At 37.0% G+C, this 27530-nt stretch overlaps 1 protein-coding gene across 1 annotated transcript in view; it reads left to right on the top strand.

The window, feature by feature from the left end:
- Nucleotides 1–27530, top strand: part of LOC124572017 (trehalase-like) — a 120750-nt gene that overhangs the window by 31127 nt on the left and 62093 nt on the right. The window contains exons 2-3 of the mRNA XM_047131122.1: nucleotides 21119–21461; nucleotides 26345–26518. Coding sequence (XP_046987078.1) covers nucleotides 21119–21461; nucleotides 26345–26518 — 517 coding nt within the window. The remainder of the gene's footprint in view (nucleotides 1–21118; nucleotides 21462–26344; nucleotides 26519–27530) is intronic.

Raw genomic sequence — 27530 nt, 5'->3', positions numbered from 1 at the left:
ATGCAAATTAGATTGTAATAATGCATAAATGTAAGATAAAACACATATACTATTGATGGATAATTTTACACTGTTGACCATTAAAACTGCAACACAAGGAATGATAGCAAATGGCAAAATTTTAATTATTGTTGTTGTAAAGTGTAATAGGAGTATATGATTAAATTTGTCAGTAATTTGAGGATATAATGATGAAAAAGTTAGTACACAGGGCTACCATCACTGTCAGCAACAACAGCCACTCACTTGAATGGAGCTTGGATGACAGATCTGGGTATGTCATTGTTGCTTCACATGTGTGCTAGAGTTCAGCAGTCACTGTGGCTGGCGAGTGGTACCATGGCAGTCTCTTGGTAATCAGTGATCAGATATTTTCTGTGCATGAGAGAGTCCTTAGCTAAGTGTAACAGAGGTGGTCATGTCATTTACCCACCAGCATCCGATATCATTACACCTGGTGCTGAGCCTTTTGGATGATGATGAATGCAATCTGGCAATTTTCACTATCCTTGGAACTTTCATACGTGGTTAAGTTCATTGTGACAGTATATGCAGAACTGGAACTCATCTGAAAAGACAATTTGATATCTTTCCTGCGTCCAGTTTGTCATTGAACAAAGTGCTCTCAGTGCATCTCTTTCTATGCTGCTGTCTCAAGAAAAGGTGCAACAATGGTCACCAGGCTGACTGTCCATGGTGGTCCAAACGTCATCTTTGGAGCTTGGATTTTTGCATATTTGCATGACAGTACATACAAATACATATACTGGGTGTAAGTGCAAATATTTTTGTATGTGGTACCTTAATATGTACACACATCAATGTGTTGTGTAACACTTCTGTCACTAAATGTAACTGGGTTTTCTCTTTTGATGCTAGTCAATTGCCAGGATGAGCATTAGTGCAAAGGGCATTTGATTCTAAAGCATTATGTCAGGGTGAAAATACTAAATAAATTAATTTTTCTCTCTTAACATGTGGGCAGGGTGGGTTCTTCCTTGGCTCGGGTATGAGGTAGAATAAAACATCATTTTTACCTAAGATAACGTTTATTGCAAGTTTTGTACAACTGTTTCCTTACTCGATGTTCTGGCTCAGAGAACGGCAGCTGTGTCATTTGCGAAGCCTTCTGCTACAGCAGCGGTGGCGTCTGATTACGCATGGCAGTGTGTATCTCATGTCGCCGTCTCGCCCAGTTGACTGGAGACGCGCAGTGCGAGGTGGCCCATTTAATTATTGCGAGCGAAGTCATGCATCGGATAGTGATACCTTGGATGTGGCATCTCAGTCGTTTCTCTTCTCTAAGCGGCCGCGTGTGTTGTGTGTCGGCCAGCGGAGCGGCGCGGTGGGGGAAGGCCAGTGTCCTGGACTCGAATAACGGACTCCCGCTTGCCAGTCTTCGGCTGTCAGATCTTCATCCCAGCTCAAAGGTGACTGCTCATGTGAGGCCGTCTCCTTCCCGTCCTCACGAGTCACCCGGATACGTAAAAATCAGACTTCAAATACCTTTTAACTTCTGTCTTCTGGCGCCGAGGCTGCTGCTTCCTATTCCATTACAGCGGCGGACTTGGTGCGTCTATGTATGATGTAGTCTTTTCTTGCATGATGGTCTTCAGCACCAAAACTGACTGAAAACTACTGCTACTCTCTTCCCTTTTCTTCTGTCTGTCGGGCCCACTGCGTCTCGCATATTTATTCACTTCAGTTTACTGGAGGTGAACGACTTCACGGTCATTGCCTCTTCTGTCATGTTGAAAAGCTTCTCGAAGAATCTTCTTAACATCGGTCATTTGCTCTTGGAATGTAGGCGAGGGCCTTTGCTCACATATGACAACTGAGAAACACGTGAGTCGGTCGGGCGATGCCCTGACGGCTGAATCGACAGTGTCCGCTTATGTGGAACTTGCTGACTTCACGGTCATTGCCTCTTCTGCTCTGCCCGCTGTCTGCCAGTGTGTAATTCTTCTAAACTAAACTAAGTTTTTCATTTATTTTCTTATTTCTGCTTCACTTTGATTTCACTAATTTATTTACTTATCCTAAGTACCACTCAACAGTTGGTTGTTTTTTTTCTCTCTGCATTAATCAGTCCTACCACGAACACATCATAGACTTTACAACCTGATGTTTCATGTACAGTTGAACTGCACCAATAAGTGGATTACACTAGTCAGTATAGACTGTTTTGTGTCCAAGCATGCACACTTCAACACATGACCTGCTGTCCAGGGAGAAATAAGCATTAATGGCTTGCCCCTGCCATACTTACTTGGAGGCACTACCTAATCTAAAAATGTACAACTTGTAGTAACTATAATTATTAGTCTGCAAATGGTGTAAATACTGATGTAATGTTGTTCAATACATTGTCCTCAGTCACCAACCGAAGTATCTGCACTTATACCCTCCACACCATGTGTAAAAAGTTAGTGCCTATTTAACTAATTTCTACATATTTATACACTTATTTCACTTTTTCAACAATGAGTCTTGAAATACAAACTTTTAATTGTGATGCTTTAAGAAGAAAAGAAAGACCCTAGTATTTTCTGTTTTATTGTTCTGTCTGTGTAGAAGGACTGTTATCTATGATGTTTTTAAATGCATAAAAAGGTGCTGAAATCAGGCGATGTATCTTTTAAAGTTCAGTGTAGTTGTTGCATCATAAAACTCAAGATGGTTTGTATTTTACAAACTAAGTTGTCTGCCAGAATGATATCATTTCCAAGAATTAAAAAGTGACATTTTCATTTAACTTCTAAATTTGTGCCTAGTATGCTGTTACTCATGATTTCTGAAGTGCAAGCAGGAGGAAACAGAATATTACACTGCCGAAGGAGAAGAGAACTAAAACTTATTTGCGTTGATAGTGGAATGATGAAAATCCAACTCTACCTACAGATGGAAATCTAGTACTGTGACAAATATGTGAAAAACACTTAAGTTTTATTTTTGTGTTTTCAGAAAATTTTAAAAATCAATGCACTTTTGGTGTTAGTGGTTGTTGTTTTTATTTGACTAAAATAAACTCACATTATTTTTATACTATTGTTGTAGGTGCCCTGTGACAAAAAAATTCCAGTACACAACATTTACGTATAGTTGCTCAAATAACTATTATTAGTAAAAATACCTCAAAAATCAAAATAACTTTACCAGCAGAATTTTCTGCAAACAGAAATGGAACTGATGACAATGATAAGTTTTATCTGCAAAGCATTAGTTTCCGGCAACTTCCCTTTGAATAAGTCAAGTAATGTAGAATTTTGAACATTCTTGGAAAAACAATCGTATAACACAAAAAGTTTCTCATGAATCAACAATAAGGAAAAACTACCTTGGCAAAGTTTACAAAGAGGTAAGTTTAAAACTTTATTTAATGAAATTAGTTTGTGTGTTAACTACCCCACACCTTCAATATTTTGAGCTTTTTAAAAACATATCAGTTACATTCAACAATATTAGAGAAGGAAAGCTGCTACTCACCATACAGCGGAGATGCTGAGTTGCAATAGGCACAACAAAAAGATTCACACAATTATAGCTTTTGGCCACACTGCAGTGTGGTTTCAGTTGTCTGAGACTTTAGACGTGTGTGCGAGTTGTGTTTGTGTGAGTGTGTGTGTGCACATGTGTGTCTATTGTTACAAAGGCCTTGATGGCTGAAAGCTATAATTGTGTGAATCTTTTTGTTGTGCCTATTGCAACTCAGCATCTTCGCTATATGGTGAGTAGCAACTTTCCTTCTGTAATAGTGTTACATTCCATCCTGGATTTTCCCTTGTTTCATGTCAGTTATATTCATTATACAAAAACATTTTAAAATGGAAATATAAAATTATATTTATTAGAATTTTTTTGAAACCCCCACCCCCCAAAAATGAGGCCCATTTACTCACCTGATGTTTGCTAATTTTCAATAAAATATTTTTTTTCAGGTAATACAAGAAATAACAGAAGATATCGGTGACTCAAACTTGTGATGATCTGTAGATAAACCAACCATCCAACCCATGTGGGAGATTTATTGCCAACGTTATTTTGGAGAAAAAGATGGAATCTGAACCAGGAACACCACATCTCATTGTTTCCATTGTTCTGGAAGAAACAAACTGTTCAACAGTTGTTAGGATTGCTCATGATGCATTACATATTTCATGTCCTGTGTGTTATAAAAAAATTATAATAATACATATGAATGGAAAAAAATTAATTTTGAAGTATATTATAATTGCATTATTAGAACTGTTGTGCTTGTATGATTTTTGGCTAATCAGCCTTCCTGTCTTACATTTTAAGTGTAGATGCAGTCCGCGGCTCATGGTCTGGCGGTAGAATTCTCGCTTCCTGCTTCCTGTGCACAGGGACCTGGGTTCTATTTCAGGGGGGGGGGATATTTCCTCTGCCTTGAGATGACTGGGTGTTGTGTGTCCATCATCATTGACTCTCAAGTCGCTGAAGTGGCGTCAACTAAAAAGGACTTGCAATACGGCGGCCGAACGCCCCCACGTGGGGCCTCCTGGCCAACAATGCCATACGATCATTTCATTTCATTTCGGTGTAGATGCAGGCAGCAGACTCCAAGAACACCAGTGCATGTAAAAAAAAAGAAAATCCTTCTTACTTGGTTCCACTCCACTTCAATAAAAAGTACTTAATACTGATATCAAATTTTCTCTTATTTTGAAACAAGTATGATACAGAACACTCGTAGCCTGTCATACTCTGAGCCACACTTCTTAACAGAAACTTCTACATTCATGAGAGTGAGAAACAAAATCATGTACAAAGAAAAAATGGATGATGTTTTTTTCATTTGTCTTTGCTTTACCGTGCATTCATAATTAACAACCTTGCAATGCTTATGGTCAATTGGTGTTTTTTTTTTTTTTTTTTTTTTTTAAATGAATTTGAACTTTATGATATCCTGGGGATCTTTCACCGTGTATCCACACAATTGCCCCTACACTGTATGTTGACATGGTATGGAGCTGTACAGTGTTTTTTTTTATTTATATATACCTATTTACATTTGCCGATAGGGGTTGATGCCCTTTATTTGTCGGCTTCTCATTTATTTAATGGAATGGATATGCTAGCTTATCCTATGAATGTTAAAGTTCTACAAGAAACTGAAGGATTATATACATAATATGATAGTCCATTACGTATTTGAATTTAATGCATTGACAATAATGTTCAGTTTGCTTCGGACTCACTGCTGGATTTCGTGCTTGCGCACTGGCAGATTTGGCAGCTAAGAACTAGTCACTAGTGCTCAACATGTTAGCTACTACTGTTGCATGTGTGTGCACTCATTTTCTTAGTGTTGATTTGAATGTCACACTTTGACCTGAGTCTCACATATTGAAGAATTGCCGTGGCGTTTTTCTTCATTCGGTGTGAAATTGGTGTGTGTTTATTGTTAAAAAAACCAATGCTGTGGCAGAAGATCCCCATTTTTATGGCCTGGGTGTCATTATTACCCATTGTACTGGCATTTCCAGCAGGAAGAACCCTTACCAACAACATCTGTTGACGAGGTAAGTACTGGCCCGAACAACTATAGTTCACTTATTAATGTATCAATCATTGTGAGCCATGATACTCAGAAATTATTTCGTTGCACAAACATGTTAATGTCACCACACGTGACCATCCACTTGTTGAAAGACACATATAGCTGTCGAAACCATTGTATAAATCGCTTGTCTTGAAAGTTCGTTTCTTCACTGGAGTTTTATTTCCAATGCAAATTCATACAAGAATAGAGCTACAACAATACACAGGGTGAGCACAAAGTCTTGCCTTGATTATATATAAAAATGTATAACAGAATAACTGTTTGACATAATAAGTTACATTTGATGCCGTTACATAGGTTAGTGTTACTAGCTGTTGTGACCAATAGATGGCACTAGTGCTCCACAAGACTGATGTGGTCTGTTAGGTCATGTTAGTTGCTGGCAAAATGACATCAAAGCAGGAGAAAGTCCAATGTGTGCTTTGGTTTCACAAAATGAAATCACCCATCAGTGTTCAGCATACATTTCTGGCTGCTTATAGACACAGCTCTCCAGACGTTAAATTAATAAAGTGATGGTATGCAAAGTTTAACAAAACAGGCAGCATTGAAGATCATCCTTGAAGTGGCAGGCCTCGTGTGAGTGATGCAACTGTTGATCATGTTCGGCAGTCATTTCAATGGAGTCCATCTAAATCAACTCGTCAAGCATCACATGATCTTCAAATACCGCAAGCAAGTGTGGTGAAGAGTCTTCATGAAAGGCTTAAGTTGCATGGTTACAAAGTGCAAATCGCGCAGGCCTTGCAACCAAATGATTTGCTGACTCGTGCTGAATTTGCAACTGGGATCATCAGCAGGATTGATGTGCTAATGATTACTTAAATCACATATGCTTTACCAATGAAATGAAATGATCGTATGGCATTGTTGGCCAGGACGCTCCATGTGGGGAAGTTCGGCTGCCGTATTGCAAGTCCTTTTTAGTTGATGCCACTTTGGCGACTTGCAAGTCAATGATGATGACATGATGATGATGAACACACAACACCCAGTCATCACGAGGCAGAGAAAATGCCCAACCCTGCTGGGAATCGAATCCAGGACCCCCTGCGCGGGAAGCGAGAATGCCACCGCAAGACCATGAGCAGCGGACTTTACCGATGAATCCACCTTTCATGTCAGTGGAGTGGTAAGTAGGCATAATGATCGTATATGGGGTTCAGGCTCTCCACATGCTACAGTACAGTTACAGCGAGACAGTGAAAAAGTGAATGTTTCATGCGGCCTCATGCATAACAAGGTTTCTGGATTGTTTTTCCTTGTGGAAAAATCCATTAGCAATAACATTTACTTAGACATTTTGCAACAGTTCATTGCCCCACAGTTAGAAGAGTATCAACCATGGATACTTTTCCAGCAAGATGGAGCACCCCCCCCCCCCCCCCCACCCCCCCACCCCCTCTCGACCCTCTCTGCTTGGCTTTGATAGTGTGTGATTTCTTAAATGAAACATTTCTGGATCAGTGGATTGGAAGGAACGGCCCAACACACTGGCCACCCTGCTCTCCACGTTATGCCCCTTGACTTTTTTCTCTGGGGCTATATCAAGGACAGAGTCTTCGTCACACCAGTTGCTGATGCCAACAAAATGAAGGCTGGGATAGAAGCTGCTGTGGGTACTGTGACAGAACATATGTTACAAAACACAAAACACCTGGCATGAACTGGAATACCGGCTCAACATTCTCCAAACTACCAAGGGAGCACACATTGAGGTTTACTAACGTAAGTGGTCTTAAGAAAAACTAGTAACACTAACCTATGTAATGGCATCAAATGTAAATTATTATGTCAAACAGTTATTCTGTAATAAATTTTTATAATTAGGGCAAGACTTTGTGCTCACCCTGTACATAATATGATAGCTTATATCCATGTCTGACATTCCATCCATCGCTAATACTACGAACACAAATTTCTTAATTTTAAAATGTTATAAAATTTTCATTACTAAAGTTTGTTTGTTAGTTTTAACTTATCCTCATTCACATCACATATACAAATTTATCACATACACATTATTATGATACAGTTCAAGCATATGATACATTTATGTTTCATTCTATAGATATGATTATACCACTTACAAGATCTCATTTCTTCCTTAGATAGAGGGGGCAGAAAAACCTTGGAAATAGGTTTAAAATATTATGCATTGCTGGCCTAACTATGCTTGGCACCGCCTCCTTTGTTTGGAAGGGAAGGAAGGAAATACTCATCTACTGGTTCAAGGATTTATGAGGAAATGTTACTCGTACAGTCATGGACTAGTTGCCAAGGAACTTTTGTTTCATGAAAATAATGTTTACTGGCTAATTATTCATGCAGTATCATGTTGTCTCTTCATGTGCTAGTGCTGTTTATTTCAGTTCACGTGTAGCTTAGTGTGAAATATGAAGTTTTGACCATCGTAGACTTATCTTTCTCGAGTATAGGGAAATGTCATTATTCAAGCTTTCATGTGACATGGTAAAAATTAATTGGTTTTTGTAAAATCACATGCGTAAATGTTTATGTGTACTCTGCAGTGAATAGGTACTGATAAAATGTCACAGAGATATACTGTAACGATGTATGTTTTTATTTTTCATTGCCTTATGAACTTTGTATAATTATCCTTATGACTAAATTGTTTACTCGAGGTACAGCCCGTTTCTTTATTTGGTACCTGCTGCTCCCAGTGTAATTCTCTTCTTCTGTGTCATGATGGTGCACTGGTCACTGAAAGAAAAAAACTTAAAACTAATTGCTCGGTGGCCGCTGATACATTTGGTCATTACATCCGTCCGCAGATATTTCCATACTTTGTTTAAATTCATAGACATTCATTTATTCTGTTACCCTTTATGATTATTTACCTTTGGAAGAAAATTAATTAAATCTCTGCATACATATATCAATAGATTCCTTAGTTCTTAGTGAGTAGATGAAATTGCTTAGTATTTCCATTTACTTTGTACTTAAGTTAAGTACTTGTACATTGCATTCCTATTTGGTTGTGCCTTCTGCCAGACTGTCATGCATGGACACAGGTCAATGCCTCCTCACGTACTACTGACAACGGCACGTATTGTTGAGCATGGACAGATGAGCCATAAGCTAATTTTGTTTATACTTTCACTTCGCGTGAAGCAGTATATTACTTCTTATTGCTGTTAATTTTGTGCCTACGTGTACAAATCAAAAGAACTACTTATGCCTATACACATTACTTTATCTTAGAATACATTCCAGAAGAAAAATTGTACTTCGAGGTATGTACACTATGTACAATTATCTTGTGATGGAAAGAAAAATTGCTACCTAGCTTCATCATTCTATGAAAACTTTTATATCTTTGTGAGGGTGGAGACCCTTGCCTCTCCCTGTTTTCTCATAGACTAATCTGTATGTTCTAGGATATGGTATTCTGGAAATTACATATGCTCCTGAATAGAGTAATTGCCACTTCTTATCCAGTTTGCCAAATTTTGTCAATTTAGGGTGCGTCCTTGTATTTGTATTTGTATTTGTATTTATTTATTTATCCTGTGGATCATATATTGTACAAAGTACACATGATATAGGACAAGTCATTTTTCTTAACAATATGTAGTTGGAGAAAAAAATAGGCAACGGACTGCCATTTAAAAAATGTACACAAAATTGTTCATTGATGAATATAGTAACTTCACATACAGAGAATACAAACAATTTACATGGGGAACTAAGAAACATGTAGGCAATATAGTGCTACTTTCAATTTACACAAATAATCACTGAGATTACAGAATAGTGAAAATGTCAACTGGAAGCACAACAGAAGGACAATGTCATTTAAAAACTACATGAAACATGAAATTAACATTGAGATTTCACAGACAATTAAGTTTTAATACTAATAGAATGTGTACTTGTACATTCAAAAAGCGAGTTAAAAAAGTTTGGGAAGTGAAACTGAAACATAGTTGTGTATAGTAAAAATTAGGTTATTATTTTGCCTACAGAATGTTTTACTCTAATCACAGTATTTTACAAAGGAACTTTATAATTTTTCATTTCCAGGACTTCTTGTACTGAATAGAAACATTGCTTTGTCAGAAATGCCTTTAGTTTATTTTTAAATATTGGATCTGGAGCAGTTTTTATTTGTTCTGGTATTTTATTGTGTAATACGACACCCAGATTAGTTATATATTTTTGATATGATGATATCCTTGAAAAAATTTGATGGATATTAGATTGCCCTCTGGTATAATGAGCGTGTATATCATTGTTTTGGATTAATTTGCCTGTTCTTGAGAGGACTTGTTGCCTTTCAAATAATTACATAACATGTTTCAGTTTCTTATTGTAAATCTTCTTTCTATACTCAGCCCTGTTTTCTAGTGTAACCATTGCTTGTTTGATTTTGTCTTGTAGTGTCATTTCTGTAGTGGGTAACTTTGGTATGGGCGACTCCCACTCATTAATTTGCTTTGTACGGAACATCAGTTTGTTAGGTGTGAAACCTGTTGAAGAATGTGGAAGGTTATTGACAAGTTGCATGAAAGGCGTTATGTATTGGGTGTGTTTGTGAGGGGTGTATGTCATAATAAACCAGATACATTCTCTAAAGACTTGTTGTACTGGGCTTGCTTCTGGGTGAATAAAGCTTACTGATATGTGCTTTGTGTCCTGTGAGGTCATAAATTATTTCCACTTTTGCCCAATGAAATATGAAGCATTACATTATCAGTTAGTAGTACCTTTGGTTTACCTACTCTTCTCAAATAGTCTTCCTGAATTTTTTTTCTGATATTTGTGGCTGTTGCATTTTTAATGGCATACATTTTGATATGTTTCAAGGAAATATCATATAGTGCCACAATGTATCTTACTCCTCCTTTACTTCTTGGATATGGACCAAATATGTCCAGGGATACTATATCTAGAGGGTTTTTTGTGAGTATTGGGTGTAGCTCAGTATATTTTGACACATTGGACTGTTTTGATTTTTGACATATTGCACATTTTATTAATACCTGTAGGACTCACCTTCTCAAATTTGAAAAAATAACAAAGTGTTGCAATTTTTCAGTACATTTGCCTCCTCCATAATGTCCCCATACTTCATGTGTGTGCCTTATAAATTCATCGATATTATCTTCAGGAATACACACACACATACACACACCATTGATCAGATTCTTCATGTTTCCTATGAAACAAAACGCCCTTGTACTCCTGATACCATTTACTTACCTTTCCACCTTCATCCTGCTTAAAGTTTTGCATGACTTTACTCCAATGGTGATCTTTCTGTTGTATAATTTTCATTTGCTTACAAAACTTATGGTAATCAGACTGTTGCATTGTATCTTGCATTAATAACGTTTTGATTACTGCATCCTGCTCTGTTAATTCACCAAATTCCTCTAAACTTTGTGGTAACCTGGACAAGGCATCTGCAATAACATTCTGACTTCCTTTAATCTAAATGATCTCGAAAGTGCATTCTTTTAAATATAGACACCACCTAGCTAATCTACGGTGCAGTAGTTTATATGTTAAAATAAATGATAGTGACTGATGGTCACAGTAAACATTGATATTCTTACTCCACAAAAAATATTCAAACTTTTTAAATGCCCATGTTACAGCTAAACTTTCCAATTCTGACACAGAGTAGTATCTTTCTGCTTCTGATAATGTATGACTAGCAAAACTGATGTCCTTGGGTATTTCTTTACCTTCTTATTCGTCTCGCATCTGGAACGAGCATCCCTCCAGCCCTTAAGATGAGGCATCTGTGCATAGACAAAGATCTTGAGAATATCAGGGTGGCGAAGAATGTTTGCATTAACTAATGCCTGCTTAATGTTATTAAAGGCCTCCTGCTCCTGACACTTATCATCCCATAACCAAGGTCTATTTTTTTTGTAACAAGTTGAGCAATGCATCATTGCTCATTAATTGTTGTGATAGGAATGTACAAAAAAAGATGCTTATCCTAAAAAGTCTTTTAGTTGTTTTTTATGCCTTGGAGCTGGACAATTGCATATGGCATCAAGTTTTTCTGGTTCAGGTAATATACCATGTTCTGACACAACATGTCCTAAAAATTTGAATGGCTCCGAGCCAAGACTAGACTTTTTTAAATTGGCTGTTAATCCGTGATTCGCCGGCCGGATTGGCCGTGCGGTTAAAGGCGCTGCAGTCTGGAACCGCAAGACCGCTACGGTCGCAGGTTCGAATCCTGCCTCGGGCATGGATGTTTGTGATGTCCTTAGGTTAGTTAGGTTTAACTAGTTCTAAGTTCTAGGGGACTAATGACCTCAGCAGTTGAGTCCCATAGTGCTCAGAGCCATTTGAACCATTTCTTTCTAAATCCGTGATTCGCATATCATTGAAGCACCTGTTCAATCAGCCTGATATGTTCTAACCAAGTGGGTGTGGCTATTAGCTTGTCGTCTACATTAACAGTGACTTTGCTAAGGATTTCTGGTCCTAAAACCTTGTCCAACACTGATATATTAGCCTGCACTTATGTTCAGTTCGAAAGGTAGAACATGGAATCGATAACTTCTGACACCACAAACAAATACTGTATATTTTTGACTTTCTTTGTGCAGTATTATGTGCCAGTAGGAGACCATGAGATCAAGTATACTTAAATTTTTGTATTGTAAAACTTTAGAAGTTGTTCATCCAAGTTGTCTTGTCTTATGCAAACTGGTACTAGAATCTTATTGATGCCTGTAGCATCGAGAACTAATCTTACAGACCCGTCTGGTTTACTTATTGGTAATATAGGAAAATGAAGGTTGTATAATTCCCCATTGAATCATATGATTGATCTCTTCCCTTACTGCCTCTCATTTTGCCCATGGACTAGGTTACGACATTACACAAAATGTTTCATGTGGATAGACTTCAAATTTACATTTGTAGTCTTCGATTACTCCTGGCTCCTTACAGAAAACATTTGCATGCTTAAAGAACAAGTTAGAAAGTTCTTGTCTTTGTATATCATTTAGTATCTGTGATTCACTTAGTTTCTGCTCTACCATTTCATAATTAACCTCATTGTTTGCGTTTTGTTCAGTATCAAATTTGTTTGTGAAATATACAGCTGGAAAGGAATATTATACTATTACATTTGACTCTGGTTTGTTTTTGTTACTTTCATCAGGTGTTTTGACTAAATCAATAGAAAAAATCTGATCCTTTAATGAAAAGTGGGATTTACTATTTACCTATGTCAATCTGTGTCTTGTACGTTCTAAACGTTTCCGTTTGTCAAATAAGGAGATTGCACTTCACTGTAAAATGTTCAGTTTGTAATGGAATAAATGCCTGATGTTTGCACCTTGCAATTTTGGACAGGAAATGCTGGTAATTTGCCTCTCTTCGTCAGTTCACAGAAAAAATGCATTTGACATTAGGTTGGTATTGAACCTGTATCTAAAATTAACTGTGTGTCAATTTTAAATATTGATTGCTTGTATTTGTTCCTCCTGAATATTATTTGTTGTATCTTACTCACTCTGATACAGACCATCCTTGATGTCACTTTGTTTGTCAAATCTTATGAAACATGTTTGTAGTTTTTCTTCGCCCCCACTCTCAGAGGGATCAATAGCCTGGGGCTTAACTGCAAACGGTTGGTTTTTTCCAATGGTGTAGTGTGACTTAATTCATTACCTGGAGCAGTTTCAGTTAGATGCACTGTGTGGGTCCTTCACCAATTTGTGTTGTTAGGTGCTGTGCCGTTATTTTGCTGCCCAAAGGTCGGCTGTGGTACAGCGTAAGGCATGGCGTTATTTCCATGCGCCGGCCACTGATGCGGTTGACTGTTTCTGTTTCTGTTTATGTTTGGCATAGGGCCTAGTGATGGTGGACTGTAATTCACTCGTGTGTTGAAAATACTCCCGTTGTTTTGAAAAATCCTTTTAAACAGTTTGTTTTTTCCATTCCTGTTACCATACTCGTTACCTCTGGGTTAGTGACTTTGCTGGGTGTGTTCCATCCTTGCTGTGTGCTTAGATCATGTTTTACTGACTGATTTACATAACTATGTGGGGTGTTGTGCCTGATTTTCTGATGCTCTATTGGGTACAGGCCTTCCCTCATGAGTCAAGCACTGACACAAAATATTCAGTGCTGTGCTCTCGTGTTGTGACTAATTTTTCTCTAATGTGTGATGGTAAATGACTTTTCAAAATTTTTAACACGTCTACCTGTGATACTGGGTGCATCCAGCAGTGTGTCATGTTCAGGTATTTTTCAAAGTATCCATGTAGACTACCGTATTTGCCACTGAATCGTGTGAGGTCAAAAACCTCACGTCTGAGTCATTCTTGCACTGCCTCAGACCAGTATTTAATGAGAAAACCTTGTTCAAATTGGATATAAGTGGTGCAACATTCGGTCACTTCAGTGCCCATAAAAGAATGTCACCTTGCATATATCCCATGACAAATCTGATTTTCTGTGCTTCCATCCAGTTGTATGGAAATACATGATGAAAAGCACTGATAAATACTACCAGATTCATTCTTTTACCTTTGGTAGTGACTGTAGGAAACTGTTGATGTCTCAGTAAACCTTTGTCTGCAAAAATAATTGATAGACATGTGGTATTTTTGGTCATATTTATGTTGTATTGTAGTTACCTGTAATTCCAGTTGGTAATTGTTCAGGTATCGGAGTTATGTGTACGTTTTCATTTTGCACTCTGCAACTGTCACTGGTACCTGCTGTGGGACTCATGACAATTTGTGTATAAATACTGACAGGTTATGGTTTGTTCACTGTCGCCTGTGTAGTGTTTACGTGCATACTTCGAGATCCAGTAATATTTTCTTTTAAAATATTGTGGATCCTATTTTCCGCAGCTTGTAGGTTAATGTTTACCTTGTTCACTATTTCATTTTCTTTTTTCTGAATAGCCTTTTCTACTACATCTGTGTAGACCCTGTTAGTAACTTCTCTGCAATGGTACTACCCTTATCTGATGTACCCATTTCAGCTTGACTAATGATATCATTCAGATTTTCATTGGTCTTCTCTCTCTCCTTCTTAGCACATGCTGAGTCAACTTCTAATGTTGCTACCATTAAATTAAGTTCTTTTACAGCTAGAGGTACACCTTCATAGTCTTTATTTGGTTTCTTAATGACAGTGGTTACCTTTTTTACTGTCAAAACCATCTGGTTTTGTGTGGCTTCAATATTTGTGTTTGCATCTGCGATTTTCTTTATCTGTTGCTCTACTAGATCATTATGGTTTTTAAAAGAATCTACCTTCTGTTTCAGCTCTGTTATGTTATTGTTAACTTCAGAAAGTACTTCATGCCTTTCTTGTTTTTTCATATCATTCAATTTTTTGTCAATTTCAGTGCAAAAATTTTTGGCTAAGTCATCAAACTTCTGTGAGACCGTGTGTTGTAAATCCTTGAATACTTGTTTTTCTTTCATTGTATTTAGATCTTGTGTGACAATTTTCAGATTGTGTGTCAAATTATGAATTTTGGTATTCTTATCTTGTTTTATATCACTGAAATTGGTGTTCATATTGTGTTTCATATCATCAAATTTCATGTTTATGTTAGATAATAACTGCTATAGCAGTGCTTCAGTTGTACTATTGTGGTTGCTGCCAGCTGTACTTCCCAAGTTAATGTTTGTACTGTGACCAACTGGTGTTTGTAATGTGTTGTCAATATTCATATTGGAATCGCTCTCCAATGTTTAATTCATGAGCGGTATGTTGCTTTGGGAGATGCATGACATTGTCTCGTCAAACATTGCAAACATTGGGTCGTCAAGGTTATTCTGCTGTGGAACATCGCTATCATTTGTCATACCTGCGACACTCATCTCTGACCCACTTAAACCTTCTGCAGTGGGCATGCAAGTTACCTGAACTTCAATTGTCCGATCGCACAACTCTACAACATCTTGGCTGATTGCGTTTTCACTATTGTTACCAACATTTCACAAAAATTTTATATGCTAATAATTACACTTGATAATTTTAATTAATGGGATGTCAAAGCCATTTTTACCTCTATTATGATGCGCAATCTATTGTATTGCAGTTCTTTATGTTTTACTGACAATGTGTATCACACTGAAATATTCCTGTAAATTTTTCACAATAAAATTCAAGGAAGGGAATAATGAGCAAAAGGTTTCTATCTACATCAAAAGAGGCATTAAAAAGTGTAACCATGCAAGCAACTTGCATAGCTGTCCTACCTTTGCTGTGCCGAACAAAACAGCTTACTATGGAAAATTTTACGTAACCTGTTTCCAATTCTTATTCCTTTCCACTCAGGTCACCCGTTGTGTTATAATAATAATAATAATAATAATAATAGTAATAATAATACATATGAGTGGAAAAAATTAATTTTGAAGTATACTACAGTTGCATTATTAGAAGTGTTGTGCTTGTACGATTTTGGGCTAATCGGACTTCCTCTCTAACATTTTAATTGTAGATGCAGGCAGCAGACTTCAAGGACACCAGTGCACGTCCATAATAAGAAAATCATCCTTACTAGGTTCCACTTCACTTCAATAAAAAGTACTTAATACCAATACCAAATCTTCTCTGTTCAGAAACAAATATGATACAGAACACTCGTAGCCTGTCATACTCCTAGCCACACTTCTTAACAGAAACTTCTACATACATGAGAGTGAGAAACAAAATCATGTACAAAGAAAAAATGAATGATGTTTTTTTTTCATTTGTCAGCGCATTCATAACTAACTTCTTTGCCAATACTTATGGTCAATCGGTGTTTCATCTTTTGTTTTTAATAAATTTTAACTTTACGATATCATGGAGGTCTTTCACCATGTACCTATACACCTGCTAAAGAAAACAGGGAAAAACTCTTGATGATAATTATTGATGCAGCAGCATATGTGATTAAGGTTGCTGAGGTTTACAGGTATTTTATCCCAAGGCAGTTCATTGTTGTTGTTGTTGTGGTCTTCAGTCCTGAGACTTGTTTGATGCAGCTCTCCATGCTACTCTATCCTGTGCAAGCTTTTTCATCTCCCAGTACCTACTGCAACCTACATCCTTCTGAATCTGCTTAGTGTATTCATCTCTTGGTCTCCCTCTACGATTTTTACCCTCCACGCTGCCCTCCAATACTAAATTGGTGATCCCTTGATGCCTCAGAACGTGTCCTACCAACCGATCCCTTCTTCTGGTCAAGTTGTGCCACAAACTTCTCTTCTCCCCAATCCTATTCAATACTTCCTCATTAGTTATGTGATCTACCCATGTAATCTTCAGCATTCTTCTGTAGCACCACATTTCGAAAGCTTCTATTCTCTTCTTGTCCAAACTATTTATTGTCCATGTTTCACTTCCATACAAGGCTACACTCCATACGAATACTTTCAGAAATGACTTCCTGACACTTAAATCAATACTGGATGTTAACAAATTTCTCTTCTTCAGAAACGCTTTCCTTGCCATTGACAGCCTACATTTTATATCCTCTCTACTTCGACCATCATCAGTTATTTTGCTCCCCAAATAGCAAAACTCCTTTACTACTTTAAGTGCCTCATTTCCTAATCTAATTCCCTCAGCATCACCCGACTTAATTAGACTACATTCCATTATCCTTGTTTTGCTTTTGTTGATGTTCATCTTATATCCTCCTTTCAAGACACTGTCCATTCCATTCAACTGCTCTTCCAAGTCCTTTGCTGTCTCTGACAGAATTACAATGTCATCGACGAACCTCAAAGTTTTTATTTATTCTCCATGAATTTTAATACCTACTCCGAATTTTTCTTTTGTTTCCTTTACTGCTTGCTCAATATACAGATTGAACAACATCGGGGAGAGGCTACAACCCTGTCTTACTCCCTTCCCAACCACTGCTTCCCTTTCATGTCCCTCGACTCTTATAACTGCCATCTGGTTTCTGTACAAATTGTAAATAGCCTTTCGCTCCCTGTATTTTACCCCTGCCACCTTTAGAATTTGAAAGAGAGTATTCCAGTCAACATTGTCAAAAGCTTTCTGTAAGTCTACAAATGCTAGAAACGTAGGTTTGCCTTTCCTTAATCTTTCTTCTAAGATAAGTCGTAAGGTCAGTATTGCCTCACGTGTTCCAGTGTTTCTACGGAATCCAAACTGATCTTCCCCGAGGTTGGCTTCTACTAGTTTTTCCATTCGTCTGTAAAGAATTCATGTTAGTATTTTGCAGCTGTGACTTATTAAACTGATAGTTCGGTAATTTTCACATCTGTCAACACCTGCTTTCTTTGGGATTGGAATTATTGTATTCTTCTTGAAGTCTGAGGGTATTTCACCTGTTTCGTACATCTTGCTCACCAGATGGTAGAGTTTTGTCAGGACTGGCTCTCCCAAGGCCGTCAGTAGTTCCAATGGAATGTTGTCTACTCCGGGGGCCTTGTTTCGACTCAGGTCTTTCAGTGCTCTGTCAAACTCTTCACGCAGTATCGTATCTCCCATTTCATCTTCATCTACATCCTCTTCCATTTCCATAATATTGTCCCCAAGTACATCGCCCTTGTATAGACCCTCAATATACTCCTTCCACCTTTCCGCTTTCCCTTCTTTGCCTAGAACTGGGTTTCCATCTGAGCTCTTGATATTCATACAAGTCGTTCTCATATCTTCAAAGGTCTCTCTAATTTTCCTGTAGGCTGTATCTATCTTACCCCTAGTGAGATAGGCCTCTACATCCTTACATTTGTCCTCTAGCCATCCCTGCTTAGCCATTTTGCACTTCCTGTCGATCTCATTTTTGAGACGTTTGTATTCCTTTTTGCCTGCTTCATTTACTGCATTTTTATATTTTCTCCTTTCATCAATTAAATTCAATATTTCTTCTGTTACCCAAGGATTTCTACTAGCCCTCGTCTTTTTACCTACTTGATCCTCTGCTGCCTTCGCTACTTCGTCTCTCAAAGCTACCCATTCTTCTTCTACTGTATTTCTTTCCCCCATTCCTGTCAATTGTTCCCTTATGCTCTCCCTGAAACTCTGTACAACCTCTGGTTTAGTCAGTTTATCCAGGTCCCATCTCCTTAAATTCCCACCTTTTTGCAGTTCATAACCAATAGATTGTGGTCAGAGTCCACATCTGCCCCTGGAAATGTCTTACAATTTAAAACCTGGTTCCTAAATCTCTGTCTTACCATTATATAATCTATCTGATACCTTTTAGTATCTCCAGGGTTCTTCCATGTATACAACCTTCTTTCATGATTCTTAAACCAAGTGTTAGTTATGATTATGTTGTGCTCTGTGCAAAATTCTACCAGGCGGCTTCCTCTTTCATTTCTTAGCCCGAATCCATATTCACCTACTATGTTTCCTTCTCTCCCTTTTCCTACACTCGAATTCCAGTCACCCATGACTATTAAATTTTCGTCTCCCTTCACAATCTGAATAATTTCTTTTATTTCATCATACATTTCTTCAATTTCTTCGTCATCTGCAGAGCCAGTTGGCATATAAACTTGTACTACTGTAGTAGGTGTGGGCTTCATATCTATCTTGGCCACAATAATGCGTTCACTATGCTGTTTGTAGTAGCTTACCCACATTCCTATTTTCCTATTCATTATTAAACCTACTCCTGCATTACCCCTATTTGATTTTGTGTTTATAACCCTGTAGTCACCTGACCAGAAGTCTTGTTCCTCCTGCCACCGAACTTCACTAATTCCCACTATATCTAACTTCAACCTAATCATTTCCCTTTTTAAATTTTCTAACCTACCTGCCCGATTAAGGGATCTGACATTCCATGCTCCGATCCGTAGAATGATTTGTGTAACATGTGCTCTTTACTGGTTGTCTGAGTGAATTAGAGTGAATTTGCTATTTTGTCTAAAACTGACATGGTGAGACCATGGCTGTGTGCAATTAATGCAGGTTGATTCGTACAAAGAAGAAGGGCACCAACACACCAAGAATATTTCACTACAGTGGAAGAATAAAATCGAAAATTATGTAAGAACAGCCGTGTGATGATGAACTTATCAGTTTGAAACCAGTTATGACGCTTTTTACTTAAATAAATAGCAATATAATAGTGGCTGCTTGCTGTCTTCTTCTTTGTAAGAATCAACCTACATTAATTTAGAGGGAATTTTCCAGAAGTTAACAGCTTAGTTGCCTCTGCGAAGAAAGTCTTCATGAAGGTGCTGTCAGGAGTGGAATTATTTATGGACTTGATGCAAGATAATGATTTACTCCCAGAGCCAATCCTCGAGAGATGTAGAACATGGATTGAAGCAACTCTACATTATAGCAGTGATTTAGATGATACGAAAAAGGTGCTAGACATGATGAACAAAAATGAAACAGCAAGTAAACCTGCTGCAGTTAGTGCTAGCAATTAGAAGAGTCCCCAGAGTAAATGAGTGTTTATAAAGACCTATTTTAGTAACTCTCAGCTCAGCTGCAATTGTATGTTTGGAAGAGAAAGGAATGCCTCTGCCTTCTGCTCTACAGGAATATGGAACAGTTGTTGCCAGAGACATCCCAGGAGAAAGAGGAAAGTGACTTCATAACAAACTTAAGAAAACTGTAGCAAGAAATCAAAGTTTAATGTTATTTTGTGACATGAATAAGGCGCTGCTGAGAGATTGAAAAACAACTTAATGCTTATTCTGAAACTGACACAGCCTCTTTGTGGCACTGATCTGTGGCTTCATGTGAAGTAAAGAGTTCTTTCTCTTGATATAGGAACATTTTAAGTGACAGAAGGAGATCCAGTCATGTTTTCTGATTCAAAGTGCATGATGTGGCTGCACAATCACGCATGGCTGAGTGAACAATATGTATGTTCTCTCAGCCATTTCAGGCTGTTGAGATCCTGCATGGCATTGGAGTATGGCCCACCTTAACCTGTTGACTCCATATTTTCAAGATAATCCTGGGATACTGGAATGATAAACTGCCATTCTAATAGGCAAGGGATAACACAACTTTTTACCAAAAAACCAATATTCAAATGTGTTTTCTGAATGAGTAACCTTTCATTACATACAGAATGTAGATTGCGATACTTTCACTTACTTAGTGCAATTGTACTGAAATGCTAATCATTTGCATGTACTGACATTTGCATGTACTTCGTGGTAATTCGATGCTTGTTGCACGCTTCTTTTACGGTGTTCAGTTTTAATGCCCAGAAGTGTATCGCATTTGAATTACTGTATGTATGCATGCATGTATAAGATGTTACAGGATCAATTATAAATAAAAACTAAAGCAAACAATATACCATCAAAGAGAGTAAATGGAATTTCTGATGACATTAATGTAAACCTTGTTGCGTGCAGTCATCTCTAATGGTGGGATGTTAAACTCTAAATTTTCTTCCATTTCCTTCTTTCTCTTCTCTTCTCTTCTCTTCTCTTCTCTTCTCTTCTCTTCTCTTCTCTTCTCTTCTCTTCTCTTCTCTTCTCTTCTCTTCTCTTCTCAAAAAACTGTTTACATTGTTTTTAGTTTCAACATATTTCTGTTTGTAATATGAAACAACATCAACAGGTACTTTGATGATACCCCTGGCCCACGCCCTGAATCTTACCGTGAAGATATCCACTCAGGACAGACCTTTCATACTGAACAAGAAAAAATGTCATTTTATTCAGAGATCAAGGCAGCAGCTGAATCTGGTCTTGATTTTACTAGCCGTTGGTTTATCAAGCAAGGTGCCAACAAAGGTGTGCTGACGGATACAAAGACACGCTATATAATTCCTGTTGACTTGAATGCCATAATGTATTGGAATTCATTCATACTTTCACGATTCAGCAAGGAAATGGGATTGATTAAGAAAGCAAGTTACTACTCTAACATGGCACGTGACTGGCTTGAAGCAGTGGACAAGGTAACCACATTTCTTCCAATAGAGATTAAATGAAAATTAGTTTACAGAATGTCATACAAATGGCTTCCAGTAATAAGTCTGTAAACTAGTTTAATTACTACATCAGATCTGCAGTTTGGAAAAGTGTGAGAGAAATAATGTCAGATCAGTGCTTCTTGTTGGGGTGTAATACATGTGTCGATAGCTCAGTTGGTATGATCATTGCCTGTTAAATACAAATTCCTGGCTTTGAGTCCTGCTGTGGCACATAATTTTAATCAGTCAACAGTGTCATAACTGCTACAGTTGTATTTTTCAGTTACTTTGAGCAACGACTTAACAAGTGCTTCGTGTCTGAAGTCTCAGCAACCTGTGAAGTCTTGTCACCTATCGCTATTATTTACATTTACTGGTGTTTGCTGAGCCCTGTCTTTTACAGGAGCATTACCAGCACTGACGATGTGCCACATCACTTAGTAAATCACAAATCAAATAGTTCAGATAGCTTGTGAGACCTTAATGAATTATGTACCTGTTATTCAATCCTTTTTTATTATGTTTACATTCCAGTTTTGATGTCCCAGAAACTAAGACCCAGACTTCAGCATTGGTCTTGTCAAATTTTATTTCACAATTATATATATCAGCCACAGCTGATTTGCTAGAGTTTCTCAGTAGACTAAGCTGTTGGAGCTCATTAGCACTCCCCTTGTCTGTAATAATAGCCTACACATGTAACATCTCATACTATCATGGAATGTGATAAATACAGAGTTTTGTGAAACCTAAATATCTATGTCATTCTAGATTTGACTCAAAAACACTTAAAAAAATTAGATTCATCTATTTCACTTCTTTCTATTAGCTCAGAAAAGAATGATACCTAAAGTAATCACTATTACTTGCAGAAAATGTCAACTGGAGCATGTCTGTTTTTGGATTTTGCTCACTGTGGAACAAGAAATACTTTATTGAATAGTAATAGCACCTAATTTTTCTTTTTCAGTGAGATGGTTTAAGCAGGTATTGTGGTAAAAAATAACAACAACTGGTGAAGGTCACGAAAGAAGATCCGAAGGTTGGATACTTGCCCTATGCCAGCACAACTGCTAAAATAATCAGTACTACCAGAGAAAATTTGTATCATGCTTAGGAATAGAAACAGCATATCTGCTTCATCATATTGAGGTCAATCTAGTTTTTACAAAACCTGTTTGTGGTGCTTTACATGTTGTGTATGAATCAGATTATTGATATCAATGAAAATCAACTACACACTCACTTGAATCAGATAAAAAGATACGAAATGAAGTATGAAAAGACCAATATTGCTATAACTGTCTGCATACTAATAACTACAAAGGTTATTAAAACCAGTACTTTAAGAAACATTTTAAATAGGAATTGGATCTTCAGTTTATATATGAGATGTGGTCTGCCACTTTTTTCATTGACATGTTCTTCAATTCTTGCATCCATCAGAATTAAAAAATTGTGGGACAGCAATTTATTATACCTTGCTTCTTTGCATAGTAGGAAACAAAACATAGAAATAAAATAAGGGCTATTGAAAGCATCAGAATTAATTGTGTTCATTTCTATGGGCATGATTGTGCTCTTAAGACTGTGATGTAATCCAGGACAGAAAGAAGGTCAGCATCAGCCTTAATGTTATCTGTCTTTTTTTATTGCACAGCATATTTAGATTTCAACTGACAGTGCAACTATCATCAGTGCGAAACTTCCTGGCAGATCAAAACTGTGAGCCCGACCGAGACTCGAACTCGGGACCTTTGCCTTTCGCGGGCAAGTGCTCTACCATCTGAGCTACCGAAGCACGACTCACGCCCGGTCCTCACAGTGCATTATAAGTAGTCATGTAGACTGAACGTAGTTATAATGACACACGTTCAAATCTAACTCAGGTAGGTTCAAACATCAATCCAACTGAAGCCACAATGGGACTAATGCTTGTACAACCCTGAGTTAGTTTGGAATGTATGCCATTATAATTACATTCAGTCTGCATGACTACTTATAATGCACTGATGAGAGGTGTGCTGTCAGTTGAAATCTAGATCTGCAATGTAATAAAAAAGACTGATGACATAATGATCAATGATGACCTTCTTTCTGTCCTACATCAGAATTCAAATAAATAGTGGTTTGTGGTTTATGATCATATACATTTCACAGTCTGATTGAAGTATTGTCATCATTCACAGTACTTGACAGACACAACTGGAACAGAAAAAGAAAACTGATAACCTAGCTGGAAAGTTATCATTCAAGTCCCACATGCAACTCCATCAACATTCCTGATCCCATAAGTAAAGGAAGCTCACAATTCTGGGTGTTTACAACACAATTACATATGGCAATAGAGAGGGCACTAAGATAAGCAATCTGATTCTGGATACTTGTAGTTCACCAGGTCAGGGTATATTAAAAAAAAAAATAGTACACATACGTGTATTTAGACACATAAATTACATCCTGTCCCTGGGAGACTTGGCCAGGAGTCCACTTTTAATAGCTGAAGCAATTTTGTTCAGAGGGCAAATCTGGCCAGAATCTAACTTTTTATAACATTTTGTTTTTTGTTTTGTACACATTTACTTTCAAATACAAATCACAGAGAACTTTTTAAAAGGCTGTAGCTTGTCAAGGTAAATTTTTATGAAATGGTTTATGGGATGTTCCTGATCTGTTGGAGCATAAGTTTTTCTCAGGCGCTAGTAAGTTGCTGTATATACTTGAAAACAACAAGTGTGCACACCAACTATATCACCAAATTTGCAGCTATGAACAATGTAAAATATAAGGATCTGAGCCTTTGGGCTGTTCCTGTCACCTCTGGTATAACGTAAATTTTAGTAACTTCAAGACATCTATTTCATTTGTGAAAGATGGACATTAATCATTTAAATCTTTTCAAGCCCATGTTGGCCAAAGTTAGCAGTGTAGTTTTGCTGTGTTGTATTGTACTGTATTGTATTGTATTATGTTCATCTTGTCATCTACAAATGCAGCTTATCCACAAGACACTGGGCAACTCATTTTATATGTACACACATGAAAGTGATTTATATGCATAGCTATTTAAAATTACATATAATATAATTCACACATTTAAATATTGGTATAATACACTTCATACATTGAAATATTCTTCAGAGGAGTAAAAGCAGTAATTCTGTACATAAGTCTCAAAAGATTTTCCAACAGTTATTACCTCAGTATTTGCCTTTATGTTTTTTGGGAAATTTGTTGTATAGTTTAACTCTCATGTAGAAAGTACTGTTTTGGCAAAGGAATATGTTGATTTGGGTCATACTTTTTTTCTTGATAAAGTAATCATGAATTTCACAGGTGTCTTTTCCTCAATCTGCTGTCTTTACTGGTTGCATTTATTTTAAAGACTGTAAGTGTTTTCATAAAGTAGATACATGGTAGAGGAGGATTACTAGAGATCTTGAACAGCACTTTACTTGAGTCTCTAGATTTGCATCCAAACATGATTAGCTCCCCTTTTTTTAGCTGCTTAAGAGTTTCTCTAGAATTGGACTCTATATTTGTAATGAGAATGAGAGTAGGTGTGAGGACAGTGAGCTGCAAAGGTCAATGTGGCATCTGAAATCAGAGACTAAGGAACAAAATGTTCTTTCTTTGTTTTAAGCTGTTTGATCATGGTATCTAGCTTAAGCTCATGTGTACTTCGCGATGCCTGGTATTTTTGATAATAAAGTGGTTTAATTTCATTACAACAGTATGTGAGTGTGACTGTGCCTGCTTACCTGCATGTAATGTCCCATGTAGACATTATATGCACTCTTTACTCTTTTATTGCTACAACAGGATTTTAGTGGGCAAAGACAGCAGGTCTTGCACAATTTTACATTGAGACATTCTATATGCTTATTCTATTTACATTGCTTTGCAGCCATGATTCTACTGTCCCCAGTTGCTAGGTTGTTTTTGTGACAGTGTTTACTGATTGCTGTAATTCTTCCTTACTTTCCCCTTTTAATAAAATTGTGTTGTCATTTGCAAATATGATCATTTTACGAGCATCCATGTTTAAGGTTAGATTATTGATGTACAAAAGGAAAGAAGTGGGCCCACTATCAAGCCTTGATGTGCACCATATTTAATTGAATTATACTCTTACAAGTGCTTAGAAACAGTTTTTAGGTTGACTTTAGCATGCTATATTTATTTTTGCATTTAGTAATGTACTTGATTTGATGCAAAAAAGACTGTTGAATGAAAGTGTATAATTTTAGTATATCTGAGGCAAATTCTGCAACTGAGCAGTGTGTTAAAACTTCACTAAGGAAAGTGATTCACATAAATGCCAAAATTGCAATTAGTGCAAACTCCTCTCACGTAAAAAAAAATTAATCCAGGAACTAAAACCGCACTTCCAAATTATGTTTGATAATTTATCGGTTTATAGTTCAGTGCCATATTTAACATGTCATAGTTACTTAGATAATTTGTGTTTTTTAAATGTTAATATGGCCTATCAAAGTTGTCGAAAGGTGTGGTCACACTGAATAGAAGACACTAGCAGAATGAAGTAATAGCATGAGTTACGTCAATGACAGTAACAGTAAGAGAGGGAGAGAGACAGAGAGAGAGAGAGAGAGAGAGAGAGAGAGAGAGATGTTAGCATTAAGAACAGTATAGTAGAGAAGTAACTGCTACTGGGAAGAATGTAAAATAGTCATGAAAGGATCAGCTAGTGCCAAGAACAATGTTGAGACACCTTTTATTTTAGTATTAAATCTTTTTCCATGTCCAGAGAGCTTGACAATACATTTAACAATTTTCAAAGAATATTTGAAAAGCTTCTTGATCTGTGAATTGTCATCTAAAAATTGTGAACATATTATTGACAGGTGCTTTGGCATGAAGATTTAGGTATTTGGCTTGATTATGATATCTTGAATCAGAAGCGGCGGGAATATTTCTGTACCACAAATTTGACACCACTATGGGCTGGCTGTTTCTACAAAGATCGTGCAGAAGAACTTGCTGAGAGGATTGTAAATTATGTGGATTCATACAAAATTGTGAGTTGTATAACTTTATGGTGAATAACACCTATTTATCTATTATTTGAAAAGTCTGGAATCAAAAAAGATTTGTATTTAACAGCTTATAAATTATGTCTAAAACAGCAGGAGAAACATTTTATCACTTTTGAGCAGTAGATTGCTTCTTTGTAGTGTTGTGAAAAGGTGGAGTAATAATGCATTTTGTTGATCTAAGTTAAATATCTAGCTCTGTTTTATCAATAAAAGTACAAGTAATTAAAATTGTTCCTAACAGATTTTCAAAAATTAATTACAAAGAACTGTATGAAAATAATTCTGTTATCTTACTGAGATGTTAAATTTAAGAAACTTCAAAATTAATTAATATTTTTGTAAGCCATGCACAGATTACTCCCATTTTTGTTGCTGGGCTGCAGACTTGTTGACAACCTAAAAGGACTGGCTGGTGACTGCCGTTTGAGATTGATGGGAAGGGCCTATTGAGAGAGGAGGCATGAGAGTGTTGATGACTGCAACTAAAATGAAAGATTTATAAAAACTTGAAATGTGATTTAATATATTTTTCAAAATTTGTTTTTAAGTATGGCTCTTTGTTTTAATTTTTTTAAGGAGGTAAACTTCAAGTACAATTATTTTTGGTATATTAAATGTTGTCAACATAATTCCTTATATGATTTAATTTCTAATCTGCATATTCCAGTTTACTGCTGTTTGTCTGAGATAAGTTGAGAATTTGGGCATTATGACTGCTAAGGGGAGATGAACAGTGAGAAGACAGTGCAGACTCCTTGACACAATGCTGGCACCATGTGTTGTGCATATATGAAAGCAGGCATGATATATGCTGACTTCCAACTTGTTCCACCAGTAAAAATCGTCAATGTATCATGGTTAAACTGTACATGTCATTGTGTGTACCAGTCCAAGTGTTACTACTTTCTCATTACTCATCATATCTGTGGTTTTTATTACTTATGTTGCCCATCCCCGGTAGCCGAATGGTCAGCATGACGGATTTTCAATTCTC

Source organism: Schistocerca americana, chromosome 1 (assembly GCF_021461395.2).
Source record: "Schistocerca americana isolate TAMUIC-IGC-003095 chromosome 1, iqSchAmer2.1, whole genome shotgun sequence".
NCBI lineage: Eukaryota > Metazoa > Arthropoda > Insecta > Orthoptera > Acrididae > Schistocerca > Schistocerca americana.
This window is presented reverse-complemented; position numbering and strand designations above follow the sequence as displayed.